The sequence below is a fragment of the Neofelis nebulosa genome, chromosome 8 (genome assembly GCF_028018385.1).
Source record: "Neofelis nebulosa isolate mNeoNeb1 chromosome 8, mNeoNeb1.pri, whole genome shotgun sequence".
Taxonomy (NCBI): Eukaryota; Metazoa; Chordata; class Mammalia; order Carnivora; family Felidae; genus Neofelis; species Neofelis nebulosa.
This window is the reverse complement of record NC_080789.1, coordinates 45,415,246-45,430,969: the sequence shown is the minus strand read 5'-3', so window position 1 is coordinate 45,430,969 and position 15,724 is coordinate 45,415,246. Positions and strand designations below refer to the sequence as shown.

Sequence of the window (15,724 nt, the reverse complement as noted above, 5' to 3'; positions counted from 1 at the left end):
ATTTTTTAAATTTATTTTATTTTTAGAGAGAGAGTGCATGCGTGCCAGCAAGTGGGGGAGGGGCAGAAGGAAAGGGAGAGACAATCTCAAGCAGCTCCGTGCTCAGCCCAGACCCTGACTCAGGGCTCAAGCTCATGAACATGAAATCATGAGCTGAGCTGAAATCAAGACTACCACGCTTAACCAACTGAGCCACCCAGGCGCCCCACTGACTGTTTTTTGTTTGTTTATTTGTTTGTTTTTTTATTTTATTTTGAGAGAGGAGAGAGAGAGAGAGAGAGAGAGAGAGAGAGAGAGAGAGAGAGAGAGACCGAGAAGGGGGGAGGGGCGTGGGGGGGGGAGAGAGAATCCCAAGGAGGCTCTGCACTATCAGCATAGAGCTAGACTTGGAGAGGCGCTGACTCACTAACCTGGAGATCATGACCTGAGCCCAAATCAAGAGTCTGATACACCCAATTAACTGAGCCAGCCAGGCACCCCACTCTGCCTGTTTTTAAAATCATGCTCCTCAGACATCTTCTTGGTCCTCTTATTTATGTTCTGTATCAGTCACAGCCTACTGTATATATGATGATGACTCCCAGTCTAGATCTCTTTCCAACACATCAAACCTCTCTCACTGGTTATCTCTATTTGGATGTTCTAGAGGCATCTCAAACTCAGCATGTCCAAAACAGGATTTGCCACAGTCTTCTGCAGCCAAATTGATCCAGTTTTTGTTTACTGAAAGTATCATGTTCTCTCTTACTTGTTTGTATATTCCCTTAGCTTGAAATATAGTTTCCTTCCAGATAACTCCTATTCAATCAATATATCTCATAACTGACTTTTTCCAGATAGCCTTTCCCCATTCTTATGTTAAGATTTGGGACCTCTTTCATGTAGTAGTAATTATAGTAATATTATAATAATAATGATAATAACATAGTAATATTATAGTAATATGGTATATAATATAGTAATTAAATTATAATATATATTAATACATATATATAGTATAAATAGTAATATAGTATATTTATCAATATCATAAAAATGATAAAGGCAATGATGATAGTGATACTATGTTAGTTTCTTATTGATGGTGTAATAAATTGCCACATCTTTAGTAGCTGACAACAACACAAATTTATTATCTAATAGTTCTGTAGGTTGGCAATTTGATTACATTGATTAAAGTGTTTTCACTAAAGGCTTTAGAAGTGGGGGATCTCTAAACTTTCTCACCTTCTCTAATTACTAGAGACTGCCTGCATTCATTGGCTCATAATCCCCTTCCATCTTCAAAGCCAGCAATGGCCTCCAGAGTCTTTCTCACGTTGCATCACTGACACGAATTCTTATGTCTCCCGCTTTCACTTTTTGGGATCCTTGCAATTACATTGGGTGTGTCTGGATCATCTATGTCACTCTTCTATTTTAAGGTCTGCTAACCAGCAACCTTAATTTTATTTGCATCTTAGTTTATTTTTGCCAAGTAATATAATATATTCACAGGTTCTGGGAATGAGGCCATGGACATCTTTGGAGAGGCATTTTTCTATCAGAATATCTAACTGCCATTGAGAACTTACAATTTTCTAGGTACTATTCTAAGCACCTCACATGTATTGTCAAGAACTGTGTCAAGAACTGTGAAGAGTCTGAGATTTTACCTTACCCTGTCTGCAAGCTTGACAGGTCACATGACATTATTTCATGAATGCTTGCAGAAGACACGAAATTCCTGGGTTGGAGATAAAAACCTTTACTGCTCTAGCTATAGAATAGTCAGAGATTCAGCATTCTTTGTGTTCATTCCCTGAGCCCCAATTCCCAAGAACAATGCAAAGAGGGCCAGATGATACCCCCATATGCAGTGGATTATGTTACAGGTGAGGAACCTTGAGCCTATGGAACCTGATTCTTTTATAAATGATGGAGTATATGTCTGTTCTTTGCTATGGAGAGGAGACTTTTTTTTTTTTTTTTTTTTTTTGCTATACAGGTATTCTTAAAACGATAGTCTGGAACAAAAAAGAGTCAGTATCTCTGCTCATGAGACATACAGAAATGTGAGAGACCCTTGAGAATTGTGTTCCAACAATAGCCCTCACAGTAACCCTGTGAAATAGTTGCAGTTATAATCATCTCCACTTTACAGGTAAAGAAAATGAGGGACAGAAATGATAAGTAACATGCCTCATTAAGTAGCAGAATTGAGTTTGAACCTAGGCTGGCTAGCTTCAGAGCCCATGTTCTTAATCTCTGTTCTGTGCTGCATCCATTACACCAGGTATTCATTCTAGCAAATTCACTGTTCTGCTCTTTCCTTCCTGTATGTCTATAATGTATATACTTTTTAACTTGATTGTATCCCCCATTGGTTTTTAAGCCTCATGAAGGTTTAATGGGACTGTATCTTTATTGTTCAAGGTTTATATATCCAGTGTTCAGATCAGTCTGGCCTGTAATAGGTAATGAATAAGTATTATAGGAATAAATGAAAATGCATCATAAATGAAGCCTTAATAGAGAGAAACCTTTACTTTCAACCTACATTCTCTTAGGTAACAGCAAGTCTTTGTTACATAACAAGCATTAGTCAATTTGGCCTATTACCAAATGGTGAAGATAGGAGTCATTCCGTGTGTGTTCAATGTTTATGCCTAATCATGTCCATTAAAGCAAAGACCGTGAGTTTCGAAAGTGCTTGAAAGAAGATGCAAAATATGACAATGGAAATTAAAGTGGAGCTAATTTTAAAAATTAAATAGGTGAGAAAATGACAAATGTTCCTTGTGCATATAGGATAAGTCCTTTGACATAGAAATTCTTTTTCAAGGGAAAAGGAAATTAGACAACACATGAAAAGTGTTCCTCCTTTGCAATTGACAGTAATCAGTAAGTGTCAAGAAAAAGTGATTGCAGAAATGAAAAAAAATCTTCTGAATATGTGGCAGGAGGATCAACAAAACTGCATGTTATGGCCTAATGCTACTTCAGGAGAACTAGGAATTTGAGGACTTAAATGCTAGGCTTGTGAATACAACTGGTAATGATGAAAATTCTGTTATAGGCCAAAATGTATAGTGGAAACTAACCTTTTTTTGATAGAAAGATAACTCAATAGAAAGTCCATTGGGAGAAGGGTACCTGGGTGGCTCAGATGGCTGAGCGTTCCACTCTTGATTTCAGTCCAGGTCATGATCTCATGGTTGTGAGATCGAGCCCCATGTGGAGCTCAGCTCAGAGCCTCCTTAGGATTCTCTCTCTCTCCCTCTCTCTGTCCCTCTCCCGCTCACATGCACTCTCTCTCTCTCTCAAAATAGATAAATAAATAAACATTAAAAAAAAATAAAGTCCATCGGGAGAAAGTGTGTTTTGTTTTAAGCTTTGAAGGGCTGATTCACTCTTAAATTTGGTGGAAATGTATCCAGGGATATATTTTGTCCTCTTCTTTGTCAGGTGAACTTAAAAACAGCCATTTGGAACCTTACCGGTTTTTGAGTAAAAAACAAACAAACAAACTTCAGAATTTGCACTTGGAAAGAAGAAAAAAAGTTGGTCTCATTTTATGATACCAGGAATAGGTGCCTTCTATGAATTTTATCTTGTTTATATTACTATTTCGAATACAACATATATTTCTACTAGCCACATATGGTAATTGTCAGAACAAGGAGTTATATTTTTTACTTAAGCATAAATGCATATATAAATAGTATCTTGAGCAAGTGCTATAGTCAGGCCAAAATTAAAATATAACATTTGTTTTTACCTGCTATATCTTTAAAACTTATTTAGCACCCCTGAATGATAATATGGAAATGTCCTATGATCCAGTTTGTTTTCTTTTGTTTGCTCATTCTTAGATAGGTCCTGTATTGCTTTACATCATAATATAAAATCTCAAATCAGAAACTAAAATGCCTGATGTAACCTATTAGCCAACAATTCATCTTTTTCAAAGAAAAGGTTCCTCCTCTTCTAAGCTAAATCCTGTGATACATTCAATTCCCCAAGGTTGGGATGAACTGGAAAGATCCCAACCAGTGATAGCATTGATTTATTATGTTTTGTACTTAAGACTAAGTGATTTACATGGACCATTTCATTGAATCTTCACAACAACCTAAAAGGAAGTTACCATTAATATCCCCATTGTATCAATAAGAAAATAGAAACTGGAAGAGATTAAACAATTTGATCCAAGTCCCACAGTTTGTTAGCGTTAAACCTGGATTTGGATTCCAGACCGTGTGGACTCCACAGGTCCGATGTTTAACTATTATGTTCACTGCTTTCTGCCAAGAAGGCCTGGGCAGCAGAGCTGAACAGATAACTTGCATTGGGATTGAGATGCTGCTAGGGGAGACTTGGAAGACAGTATTGGGGGTGCAATTTAAAAGGTGATGTGAAGCAATTTAAAAGGTGATGTGTTTTTTGTTTTGTTTTGTTTTTGTTTTTGCTTTTGTTTTTGAGAGAGAGCAGGTGAGAGAGTGACCATGTGCATATAAGTGCGATGGGGAGGGGCAAGGGGAGAGAATGAGAGAATCCAAAGCAGGCTCCACGCTCAGCATGGAGCCCCACTTGGGGCTGGATCTCATGACCATGAGATCATGACCTGAACTTAATCAAGAGTCAGGCACTTAACTGACTGAGCCACCCCAGAAGTTGGGGATTTTAGAGCAAGAGGGACTTGGGGTGGAAGGACCTGGGCAGAGTTCAGAATGCTTCTGCAAACCTGGAAAGAGGGTATCTGAGTACTCCTTGGTGGAGGAGTTTAAAGGAGCAGTAGAGCACTTCATGTGGCAGAGAACCACAGGACTGTTCACCAGAACTGCAGAATTTAATTCTCTTTTTGGATGGGTATTGGTAATGGTTATGTATCTGGTTTGTGATACCAACAAAACAAGTTGTAAGCTATATATTCAGCATTGTCAAAACGAGGAAAACTATTCATTTATCTTGCAATATATTCTAGAACATCAGCCATGTTCTTGACACTGTGCTAGGCTCTAGAAATGCAGCAATTGAAATAAAAAATGACCTGCTTTTATGGAGGTAAAGTTCAGTAGGGATGGTGTTCCAGCTTAGATGCTATCTTTCCAGAGAGGCTTTTCCTGATCAGTCACTCTGACCAGGAAGTATCTTCCCCGAACCCCATTATTCTTTAACATCCTCTGTGTCACTTTCATCACAGTGCCAATCCTAATCTCATATGCTTGTTTATTTACTAATCTGAGCATTTTTGTCTCCCTACCCCACCTTTAGCCCTGAGGCTAGAATATGAGCTCCATGGGAGCCACGTCACTGTTAGACTCCTCTCCTGAGGCACAGTAAGGACTCAACAAACTTTGTGAATGAATGGATGAATGGAGGAAATATACTGCAGGTACAGGGAAAATAAGAAAGATTAGTTACTCCCATGAGAAAGCCTTATGGATTTTCTCCCTATTGTGAGACCAAAACTTCTAGGATTAATGTCTGGCACTTTAGATTTTCTGAGCAGAAAATCTCACAACCAACCAGGGACCAGTGGTGCTCTGTAAGGAAGGAGCCACATCCTCTGCTCATACCCGTGGCTTGGCAGCAGCTGTGTCCTCTGCTTAGGTATGGAGGGATTGGCTACCCAGATGATGCTCATTGAGTTTCTTTGGTATTTAATCTCTTATCTTCCAGAATTTTCTATCTTTTTTCGGGCTGAAGTTTGAAGTCTGGGTCATTCTGAGTTCTGATCTTTAGCAGGGACTCTCTTACTACTCTCAAAATATTTAGATAAATAAATGGATGGCAAATGCAAAATGAATTGACAAGTTTGGGTGTGGACAATAGAGGCAGAAATTGGCTGGTGAAGAAATATTGCTGAGGAGAGCCAGGACTTTAGGGAGTCTGGCTTAGGCAAAAGAGAAAGTGTCAAGAGAGAGCAAGGCAATGGACAAGTATATAGAGGTTATGTTTCACATGGTATCTCCTCTACTCCTTTTACTTTTAGAACATGGAGTTTGAACTTGATCTTGTAGCAGAAAGTATCTGAGCTGAAGGACACTAGACTAGAGCCAGGGCTTGAATATGCCCAGAGCTAAGACCAATACATCTTATTCAAGATGACAGCTGATGATGATCTGTGAGCCCATAATCTGACTGTGGCATAGAGGAGAGGCCTGATATTGAACACTTTTTTTTGCTAGTGGTTATTTAATAATTTAGAGTACATTAGTGTAGATATTTACAAAGTTATACATCAGAACACTGCCACTAATGCTGGAGACTGTATTTTGATTTGTATGTATTATTAGACCTGTTTAGTGATTCTTTGGACCTTTCCACATAGTTTCAGTGTTCCTCTTAACATAGTATTGTCAGGGGCATAGGACATTTCATGGTTATTGACTTCCCTTTAGAAAGCAGAAGAGGAAGTTGAAAGGTTATCTTTAGGTTTAAGCCAGATTAATGGGAGGGGTCTATTCCAGAAGAAATAGTACACTGGGGGCTATCAAATAACAGTCTACCACAAAGGTGCTTCCATATTTTCCTCTGGAGCTCAAAGAAAGCTTCTGGGCATGTGGGAGGTGACAGAGGACATGGGAGTAGGTGAGAACACTCAAAGAAAACTGGTAGAATGGGTTAAACAACAATAACAAAAAACCTACAGATGGAAATCCTAGGAACTTTGATTTTCAAAATCAGAGGATGACCAGAAAATAAAAAGACAAAACAAACCAAGAATATAGGCTAATCTCAGAAGTGGAGGAGAAACATGGATATACAGTTATAACAGATTCTAATCAACACTATGATAATTCTCAACAATATCAAATAAGAACTGAGAAGTCTCCATGAGATTTTGTGATTTTAGTTAGCAGGAGCTGTTGCAACGCAGTGTTAAAGGTAGAAGGCAAATTATAGAACACTAAAGGGAGCAAGCAGATAAAGTCAGATTTTTATGTTAATTTATGTAATTGCATTCACTAGTATTATATGAATATTTGCTATCTGCCTATAGTTTTTAAAACTGTAGTAATTAATTGGAAACAGAGTACTATGCATAATTTTATCCTGGATTTTCTTTGAATTTCCAAGTAAATTAGATTCTGAAACATTTGAATTTTCTTCTGTTTTCAAGGCATATTAAAGAGGATGTTGCACATTTTAATGGCTATAGCCTCATGACAAATTTATTTTTGCAAAAATTGAAATAATGTAATTCATTGTGAATACATCTTAACAACTTCAAAGTTAAGCAGAAGAATATTTCACTTCATGAAGGTACTTTCTTTTAAACAGTTTGAGTTTTATTGACATGCAGTAAACTGCACATATTTAAAGAGTACAGCTTGATGTTTTAAGATATGTATATACCCATGAAATCATCACCCTAATGAACATATCCTTTGCTTTTAAGAGTTTCCTGTTGCAGTCTTAACATCTCCTGTTTTCTTCCCCAGGAGACCACTGGTCTGCTTTTTGACACTATACGTTTGTCATTTTCCAGGATTTCAAATAAATGTATGATTCATGCTGCATATATATATATATATATATATATATATATATATATATATATACACACATATATATATATGTGTGTGTGTGTGTGTGTGTGTGTGTATATATATATATATGTATATGTATATGTATATATTCTTCCTTTTTACTCAGTATAACTATTTTGGGATTCAACTTTGCTACATGTAATGATAGTTCTTTTTATTGCTGAATGGAATTTTGTTATATGAATATACTACACTTTACCCACTCACCTGTTGATAGACATTTGATTTATTTCTAGTTTTTGGCTATTGGAATTAAAACTGTTAAGAGCATTTGTGTATCACTGTGTATATGGATATATGCTTCATGAAGGTATTCCTAAAATATAAATCTTTCACAATATAAAACTATATACAAATATAGAAATATTAAGATTCCTTAACTTATAAAGGTATAGAGCAGAGCAGGTATAAAGGTATAGAACAAAATCCAAGTTTCTTTGGTATTTTGTTATAAGGTTATTATGTGTATAGTAGCATCATCTAAATTTTTTAGATTTGCTTTTCTCCCCTTCTGCTATCCACAGACACAATTCCCTATGTCTATTATAAAACCTTTCTGTGTCTGAGAAGCTACCTGCTGTTCCGGATCCTTCTGTGCCTTACTCTGTCCTCATTCACTTTTTCTGAGTCTAGCTCCATTTGCTTAAGAGTTCTTGTGCGGCTGTTGTATAGCCTCATTACCCATTATGACTTCTGTGCCCTCAGACCTCTGGAAACCAGTGGGAACCAGTTGCCTGTTTGGGTCACCAGTGCTGGCATCTTTGGCACCAACCTTTCACTGGCCCCTCACTGCACCCTCTTAACACTGCTAGTTAGGCATTTGCTGTCTGATGACTGCCCCCTAAGCGTACCTTCCTCTTTATCACAAATCCTACACTCTGCATCTGGCTCATGTCTGGAGTCCTCTTTCTGTGCCATTTGAGCCAATCCAAATTCCAGGCTGTGGCCTGATATGCTCACTTACTTTTGGACACCTGACTACTCTCAACTCTTGGAGGACTCCAGCATATAGAAATGCCTCTGTTTTCAGCAGGCGTTGTTCCAAAGGATCATTCATAAGTCCACATGCTCCTTCAAGTAAATGACACCAGATGTGCTACTGCTATTGCCATTGCTGGTGGCAGAGCCGACACAGTGTTGTTTTTTTTGCCTAGTTTGGTCATATTTAGGGAAGGTCTCATGTTAAAATCTTAAGTAGAAGATCTATTTGTTATGTGTTTGCGGTTTGTTCCTCTCCCTTATGTCCTTCAGCCTCACTGACCTTTCTGTTTATCCAATGTATTCATCTCATTCCCTCCTTAGAACCCTTACATTTGTTGTGTCTTAGAACACACTTCTACAAGTCTTTGGATAGCTGGCTTCTACCTTCATTCACACCTCAGGTGAACTGTGATTACTTTAGGAGGTTGGCCTTGACCATGCTACACTCAGCCCATCAGTCAATCACTGTCTTACTCTATTGCATTTTCTTTGTAGAGCTTAGCATTCACTGAATTTGTTTTGTTCATTTACTCTTTGTTAATTGACCTCCTCCCCTGCACACACCCACATAAGTTCCATTAGAGCAGGGAGTAAGGAGCTTGAAGGACAGAACAGTTCTTGTATTGAGCAAAAGAGTTGTTGAATAAATACTTGTGTCAATGAATGCATAGAGTACCTCTAACTGCCTGTTGAAATCCTATTTGTCTTTGGATGTCCCACTCAAATGCTCTTTCAAGAACCTCTCCAACCAGACGTTTTTCTTTCTTTCACAGCACTTTTTATTCTCTGTTTCTCGGATTACGCTTTCATGTCTCCATTCTTAGATTAACATGTAGTGGATACAGGGATCATATTGATTTATTTTAATATACATCTCAGACTTAAGGACACAGCAAATGATGAGATGTTCATTGAAATGATGAATAAATACAGTCAACTATATTATAAGACTGCTGACCATTTTATTCTTTTCTTATTATGAAATATTTAAAGCATACTGAAAATAAACAATATTATAAATAATATCTATGTACCTATCACTTGCTTTTAAAAAATAATATTAAAAACATATTTGAAATCCCTTTTGTGGCCATCTGCAATACTGTGATTTATAAGAAATACATATTTGGTTATATGAATGATCAAAAATGTCTTTCTCATATATATTTGACATATATTTCTCAAATGTATTTAGTCTTCCTGTAAGATTTTTGGTTTAGTTTCCAAAACCCTTGGAATTTCCTAAGGGTTGAGAGTCTTTGTTATGTTAATACAAGTTAATGGTAGTGTCTTTGTTATGTTAGTGAGGTGAATTTTGAACCCTAAGGATGGGGGCTGGTCTCCAGTGGAGCCCACCCCAGGATGCTGGAGTGGAACGTTTAGCCCTACCCTCTAACCTCCTCCTGGGAGGGGAGAAGGGCTGGAGGGTGAGGTCCATTGCCAATGGCCAATGATTTGGTCAATTATGTCTATGTAACAAAGTCTCTGTAAAAACCCCAAGCGTTAGAGTTCAGATAGCTCCCTGGTAGTAATCAGGTAAAGATTTAGGGAGAATGGTGCACTCTAAGAGGGCATGGAAGCTTCACACCCTTTTCTCATATCTTGCCCTATGCGTCACTTCCATCTGGTTGTTCCTGAGTTATATCCTTTTATAATAAACCAGTAATCTGGTAAGTAAAAATGTTTCTCGGAGTTCTGTGTACCTCTCTAGCAAATTAATCAGACCTAAAGAAGAAGTCATGGGAACCTCAGTCAGAAGTACAGGTGACAACCTGGGCTTGTGACTGGCATCTTAAGTGGGGAGGAAAGGACAGTCTTGTAGGACTATACCCTTAATTTGTGGAATCTGATGCTATCTCTGGGTAGATAGTGGCAGAACCGAGTTGAATTCTCATATATCCTGGGGTCCAAAATTGCTTGGTGGTGTGGGAATCCTCCTCAACCCCGGGTTGAAATGGGGTCCAGGAACCTAAAGACCATTCTGCAGACCCTTTTCCCCCTTTCTTTCCTGAAGCAATCATGATTCTGAATTTGGTGTTTATCATTCCTATATGTTTGTGATTGTATGTGCACTTTACCACTACTATCTGTCTGGGTATGTGTGTGCATGTGGGAGTGTCCGTTTCTGCTTATTTTTAAGTAGTTTATGGTAAGGGTCATTCTACACCTTGTCTACTTGTCAACAAGTCTACTTGCTCCCTCAACATTATATTTTTCAGATTATCTTTGTTGATATATATAGTATAAGATCTAGTGGTAAGCTCGTTCATGTCAATTGCTATGTAGTATTCCTTTATATTAACTATTTTACAGTTTCTTTGTCCACTATCTTGGTGAAAGGCATTTAGTTTTCCCTTTTCACTCTTAAAAACAATACTGCAGCAAACATTCTTGAACCAATTTTTTTTTCTTGTCACCCTAGGGAGTTACTCTAGATTATTGGGAAGTAGAACTTTTGGGTCAGAGACTGAAAATATTGCATCATTGTGGTTAAAAGCAAGGCCCTGGAGTCAGGCTGCCTGGGTTCGAATCCTGACTCTGCCACTTGCTAGCTTTCCCAAGAAGCAGTGAACACCAGCTATTTACAGCCCTTATGAGCATGCATACCCTACCTCTACCCCTGGCATCATGCAGTCAGCTTGGCTTAGGTCCCTTTGGCTCTGGTGGGTCCTGCTAGAGCCAATTCCCAGCTGCCACTGCCTGCCCCTGGAGCCAGAACCCAGCAGGACTGTGGCTTCACATGCGATCACTGCTTTGCATTTCTGTACCATTTCTGATCCATGAAGAGATTTATTTTCAAGCCTGGAGATATTTTTTAGTTTTCTCTTTTAATATTTTATTTATCATTGCTGTGTGTTTGGAGCTGAGGGAGTACATCAAAGCATGAACTTATTGTGTCACCTTAACCAGAAGTTGATAATACCTCTACAGCCTTTTAAAACAAGCACACATCTTAGAATCATCTGATCATAGATCTTTGGAGCTGGAAGGGATTTTAGAGATAATGAAGGCCAATAACCTTATTTTATAGGTGAGGGAATTGGGGTCTCGAGAAATTAAGTGATTTACCAATGTCATAGATCTAGTTAATGGTGCACGGCAGGGCCAGAACCAAAGCCTGCGGGTTCCCTCACTAGTCCTTTTACCACTACGTCCACTATTACAGTTTTCTCTATAAGCTATATTTGCATGTAAGATTTTATTTTTAACAGACTCAAAAAATAAAGGAGGATCTCAACAATTAGAACAATGACAGGCCACATTTTTAAACTGATCTAAGATGTTTTCTCTCAAAAAAAAATTGGGGTAAGAGTAAGAGTCTAGTATTCACTGCATTGAGCTGAATGTATTTTCGTTGGAAGGCACGATGCCTTTTGACTCTGTAGATTTCTGCTGCATTTGGTTTCCTTGACTCCCTGAAACTTATTAGGATGGGCCCATCAATAATGGTGCCGATACTTCCAGCCTCCTCCAGCACTGGGTCTGAAAATGAACTGTGATGAATGGATATGGCCAGCATTTACGGTGATAGCCTATATTTCTGCTGTCATGTAGAAATGGCAGGTAGTTTAATTTAGAAAAAAAAAATTACTGAGAAAGAGCAAATATTCCTTTTCATTAGGATTTCTGGACTTTTTTAGGATATGAATTTAGAATCCAGTATGTTTGTTAAAGCCTTTGGAATTGTTTTATTCTATTTCTAGATCTTTTAGCTGTGCCTAAGCACCCGTACGCTGCTATGGAGAACTGGGGACTAAGTATTTTTGTGGAACAAAGAATACTGCTGGATCCCAGTGTTTCATCTATTTCTTATTTACTGGATGTCACCATGGTCATTGTTCATGAGATATGTCACCAGGTATGAGAAAAAGGATCAGGTGTAAGTATAATTGGAAACTATTGAGAATGCAGAACGATTTTCAGATACTGAGATGAGGAGCTAAATTATTTTCCTCCCAATTAAGTTTTAATTATATAGAGAGCACTGTGTAGTTGTTTTTGGGTGATATGCCATTTTTCTCAGATGACAGCACAAACCAAAGAAAACACACTGATCGTATTGAATAAACAACTGTCCTTCAGTTTAGTTGAGGAGTGAGATAGCACTGCCACCCAGAAGCCTCTTTGGAGACCCTACCCAGTCACGATTCCTTGTCAACCTTGCTTTATTTTCTTGTGATTATTGGTGTGTATACATGGTAAGTGCAGTAGTGGCAGTGATTTATTGCATTGCTGCAAGATGCAGCTGAGTTTTGTGTACGCGTCAAAATTTGCTTTTGCTGAAATCAATTTGTTATTCCCTTTTTCCCATCACACAGACACTTAGGAAGTCTTTCACTAACTCAGCCATAGACTCTTTGTTCTCAAATGATTGATATTTTTTTGTCTTGGCATGTTTAGAAATTCATATGTAAATTAGCCAACTTTGTAGTGGAGCTGAGATAAAATTAATTTCATTTTGATTTTATGCACTTTCTTACAACGAGGGGAAGGTATTACAGGGATTTTGCAATGCTTATTTGAATCTTGATTCTAGTAAAAAAAAAAAAACAAATTGGAAATAAATGTTCATGCTAATAGAAAGCAATACCTGTCCTGGTAACTATAGATAGTTTTAAGTTAAAACACTAGAAATCTCATTGTGATACTGTATGGCTTCAATTTGTTATAACCTAAAATACTTTCAAAAAGCTTGGAAAACTTAAGAAGGAACTATGTGGAAAATGCTGTCAGCAGAAGAAAGTGAGCTTCTAAATGCTAATATGTGAACAATGACTTCATGATAAATTGGTCCAGACCATAAGACCATTTACCTCAATGCCAGCCTTTTGCAAATGAACCTGTAAGATGTTTGTACCTGTCACGTTGCCCAGGTTGGGCATGTGTTCCTTGCCTCAGAGATTTAAGGGGATCCATTGCACCGATAATCGGGGTTCCTCAACTGTGCTAAAGAGAATGGTTTCCAGTGAAATATAATTCTTGGAGGCATAAGGGGTTTCCTTTTTGCACATTCCTAGAAAAAATTACTTATATAGTTCTGTTGAAATAAGAGCACATTGATGATGTTATCTTTGTTCCTAGAATTGGATTTCATTTATTCCACATTCTGAGTTACTTTCTTGTTATAGCTTAGTAGCGCCAGGCTATTTACATGAGGAAATGGACCAGAAGCCAGGAGAAACACAGAATTTCCACTATCATTACCAAATTATTTTCTACACTACCTTCTCTCCCCACCTATGTATTGTCACAATTCTTAAAACAGGCTTTCAATTTAGAGGAGAAATCTGCATTTTGATCAAGAATAAAAATTACTTTATGGTCATCAATTTATTCAATGTTATCTCTTATTTGTATTTCAATTAGAGATCCTCTTGAGTGACTGACACTTTATTATAATATTGAAACATTCAGTCACGAAGCTCTTTACTGGAACTCCTCAAGCTGTACCCGATCTGATACCGTCTGCCTCCTCCTTCCGTTTCTTAAATATCTCATTCCCACTTAGGGTCTTCATACTAAGTGTTGCTTACGCTTCTTCCCGAGGTTTTCTCGAGACTGGCTCATTCTTATCATTAAAATCTGAGCTCAAATGTCACCGGCTTGGAGAGAATATTTCTGCTTTTACAATCTAAAGTGGCTTCTCCCTGAGTGCTATCACTTTATTAGGATCTGAAACTGTGTTGTTCATTTGCTTGTATATTTTTTATTTTGTATCTTACCTCATCCCCCCTGCCTCTACAATAAAGCACCAGCTGCATGAGAAGGGACTTTTCTGATTTTTCATCATTCAATCCAGAGTCTTTAGGATAGTTCTGGGCATGTAACGTTTTTTGCTCTGTTCTTAAGGAAAAAAAAAAAAAGAATTTCTTTAACTTTTTGCTGACCTAAGCAAGGATTTCAGACTGACACATCACGATGTAACCAAAACAACAATTAAAAATGACAACACTATTTTTCATGACGGGATCTTAGAGATTTTTCTGGTCTGACCCCTTTATATCATAAGATCGTGGAGAGCGAAGTGTGAAGCATCATGAAAGACCTTAGCTCCTTCAATCAACCAGTGTCTTCTCTGAGTTGCCTATGCTACAGGAAGGCAATGCTTCAATACCTTCTGTGCTGAGTCACTCACTGCTTAAGGCCATACGTTCTGTCTTTGGCCATCTCATTCAGTTAGAGGGTCTCCTGTATTTTCAGCAGACATCTACCAACCCGGATTTCCATCCATTAGTCCTAATGTCCTCGTAGGGCCACAGGATACAAGTCATTTCCTCTTCTACATGCTAGGCCTTCAAATATTTGAAAATAACAGTCATCAGTTTTTTCTCCTGAGTTCTTTCTTCTCCAGTTTAAATATTCTTTTTGTATTCTTTAATCCTTATATTTTTTGTTCTTCCATTAATGAATTTATAAAAAAACTAATATCACCCAAGCAGTTGAATAAATCAATAACTACTCTTGCCAAAATACATTTTAAGATCGTAAGTTCAATCGGGGAATGAATTCCAGTTATGGTAATCATAGTTTAATACACTTAATTTTAGGTAAAATAATTCTGGGATAAATTTGATTTTATATGATGCTCATTCATTTTTCAATTCCAGTGGTTTGGTGACCTCGTGACTCCTGTGTGGTGGGAAGATGTGTGGCTGAAGGAAGGTTTTGCTCACTACTTTGAATTTGTTGGTACGGACTACCTCTACCCTGGCTGGAACATGGTATGTGCATTTTTCTTTAGTTGTTTGGAATTCCTAGTGAAAGGTTGATCTGTTGTCACATTGGGCCTATATTATCATTAGGGGTAATTGAAAATACCATCTGAAAATCGAACGTCCACTAAAGAAAAAGTGACCAAAATTTAAATTTAAATTTAAATTAAATTTGAAGTATTCCAAAAGAGTTCTGTTTTACTTATTAGAACTGAATAGAGTCTGACTGGTTATGTCTCACTGAACTGTGAGATCATGACCGGAGCCGAAGTCGGATGCTCAACTGACTGAGCCACCCGGGTGCCCCTACAGCTTTTCTTATTAGACATCTTTTAGATTGTTGCATTTGATAACAAAGGAAAATTATCCTTTAATATTAAGAAGGTAACAATAATTAACATGTAGTATTTTAAGTATATAGAATATTTCAATACATAGAAAAATGAGACCTTACTATTTCTTCATTGTGACAAAAGCTTAGCTAAAATAATT

The 15,724-nt window shown here is 37.6% G+C and overlaps 1 protein-coding gene across 1 annotated transcript in view; it reads left to right on the top strand.

Moving 5' to 3' along the window:
• TRHDE (thyrotropin releasing hormone degrading enzyme) overlaps positions 1-15,724 on the top strand; it is a 395,717-nt gene that overhangs the window by 190,078 nt on the left and 189,915 nt on the right. Inside the window, exons 4-5 of the mRNA XM_058742021.1 lie at positions 12,224-12,378; positions 15,128-15,241. Coding sequence (XP_058598004.1) covers positions 12,224-12,378; positions 15,128-15,241 — 269 coding nt within the window. The remainder of the gene's footprint in view (positions 1-12,223; positions 12,379-15,127; positions 15,242-15,724) is intronic.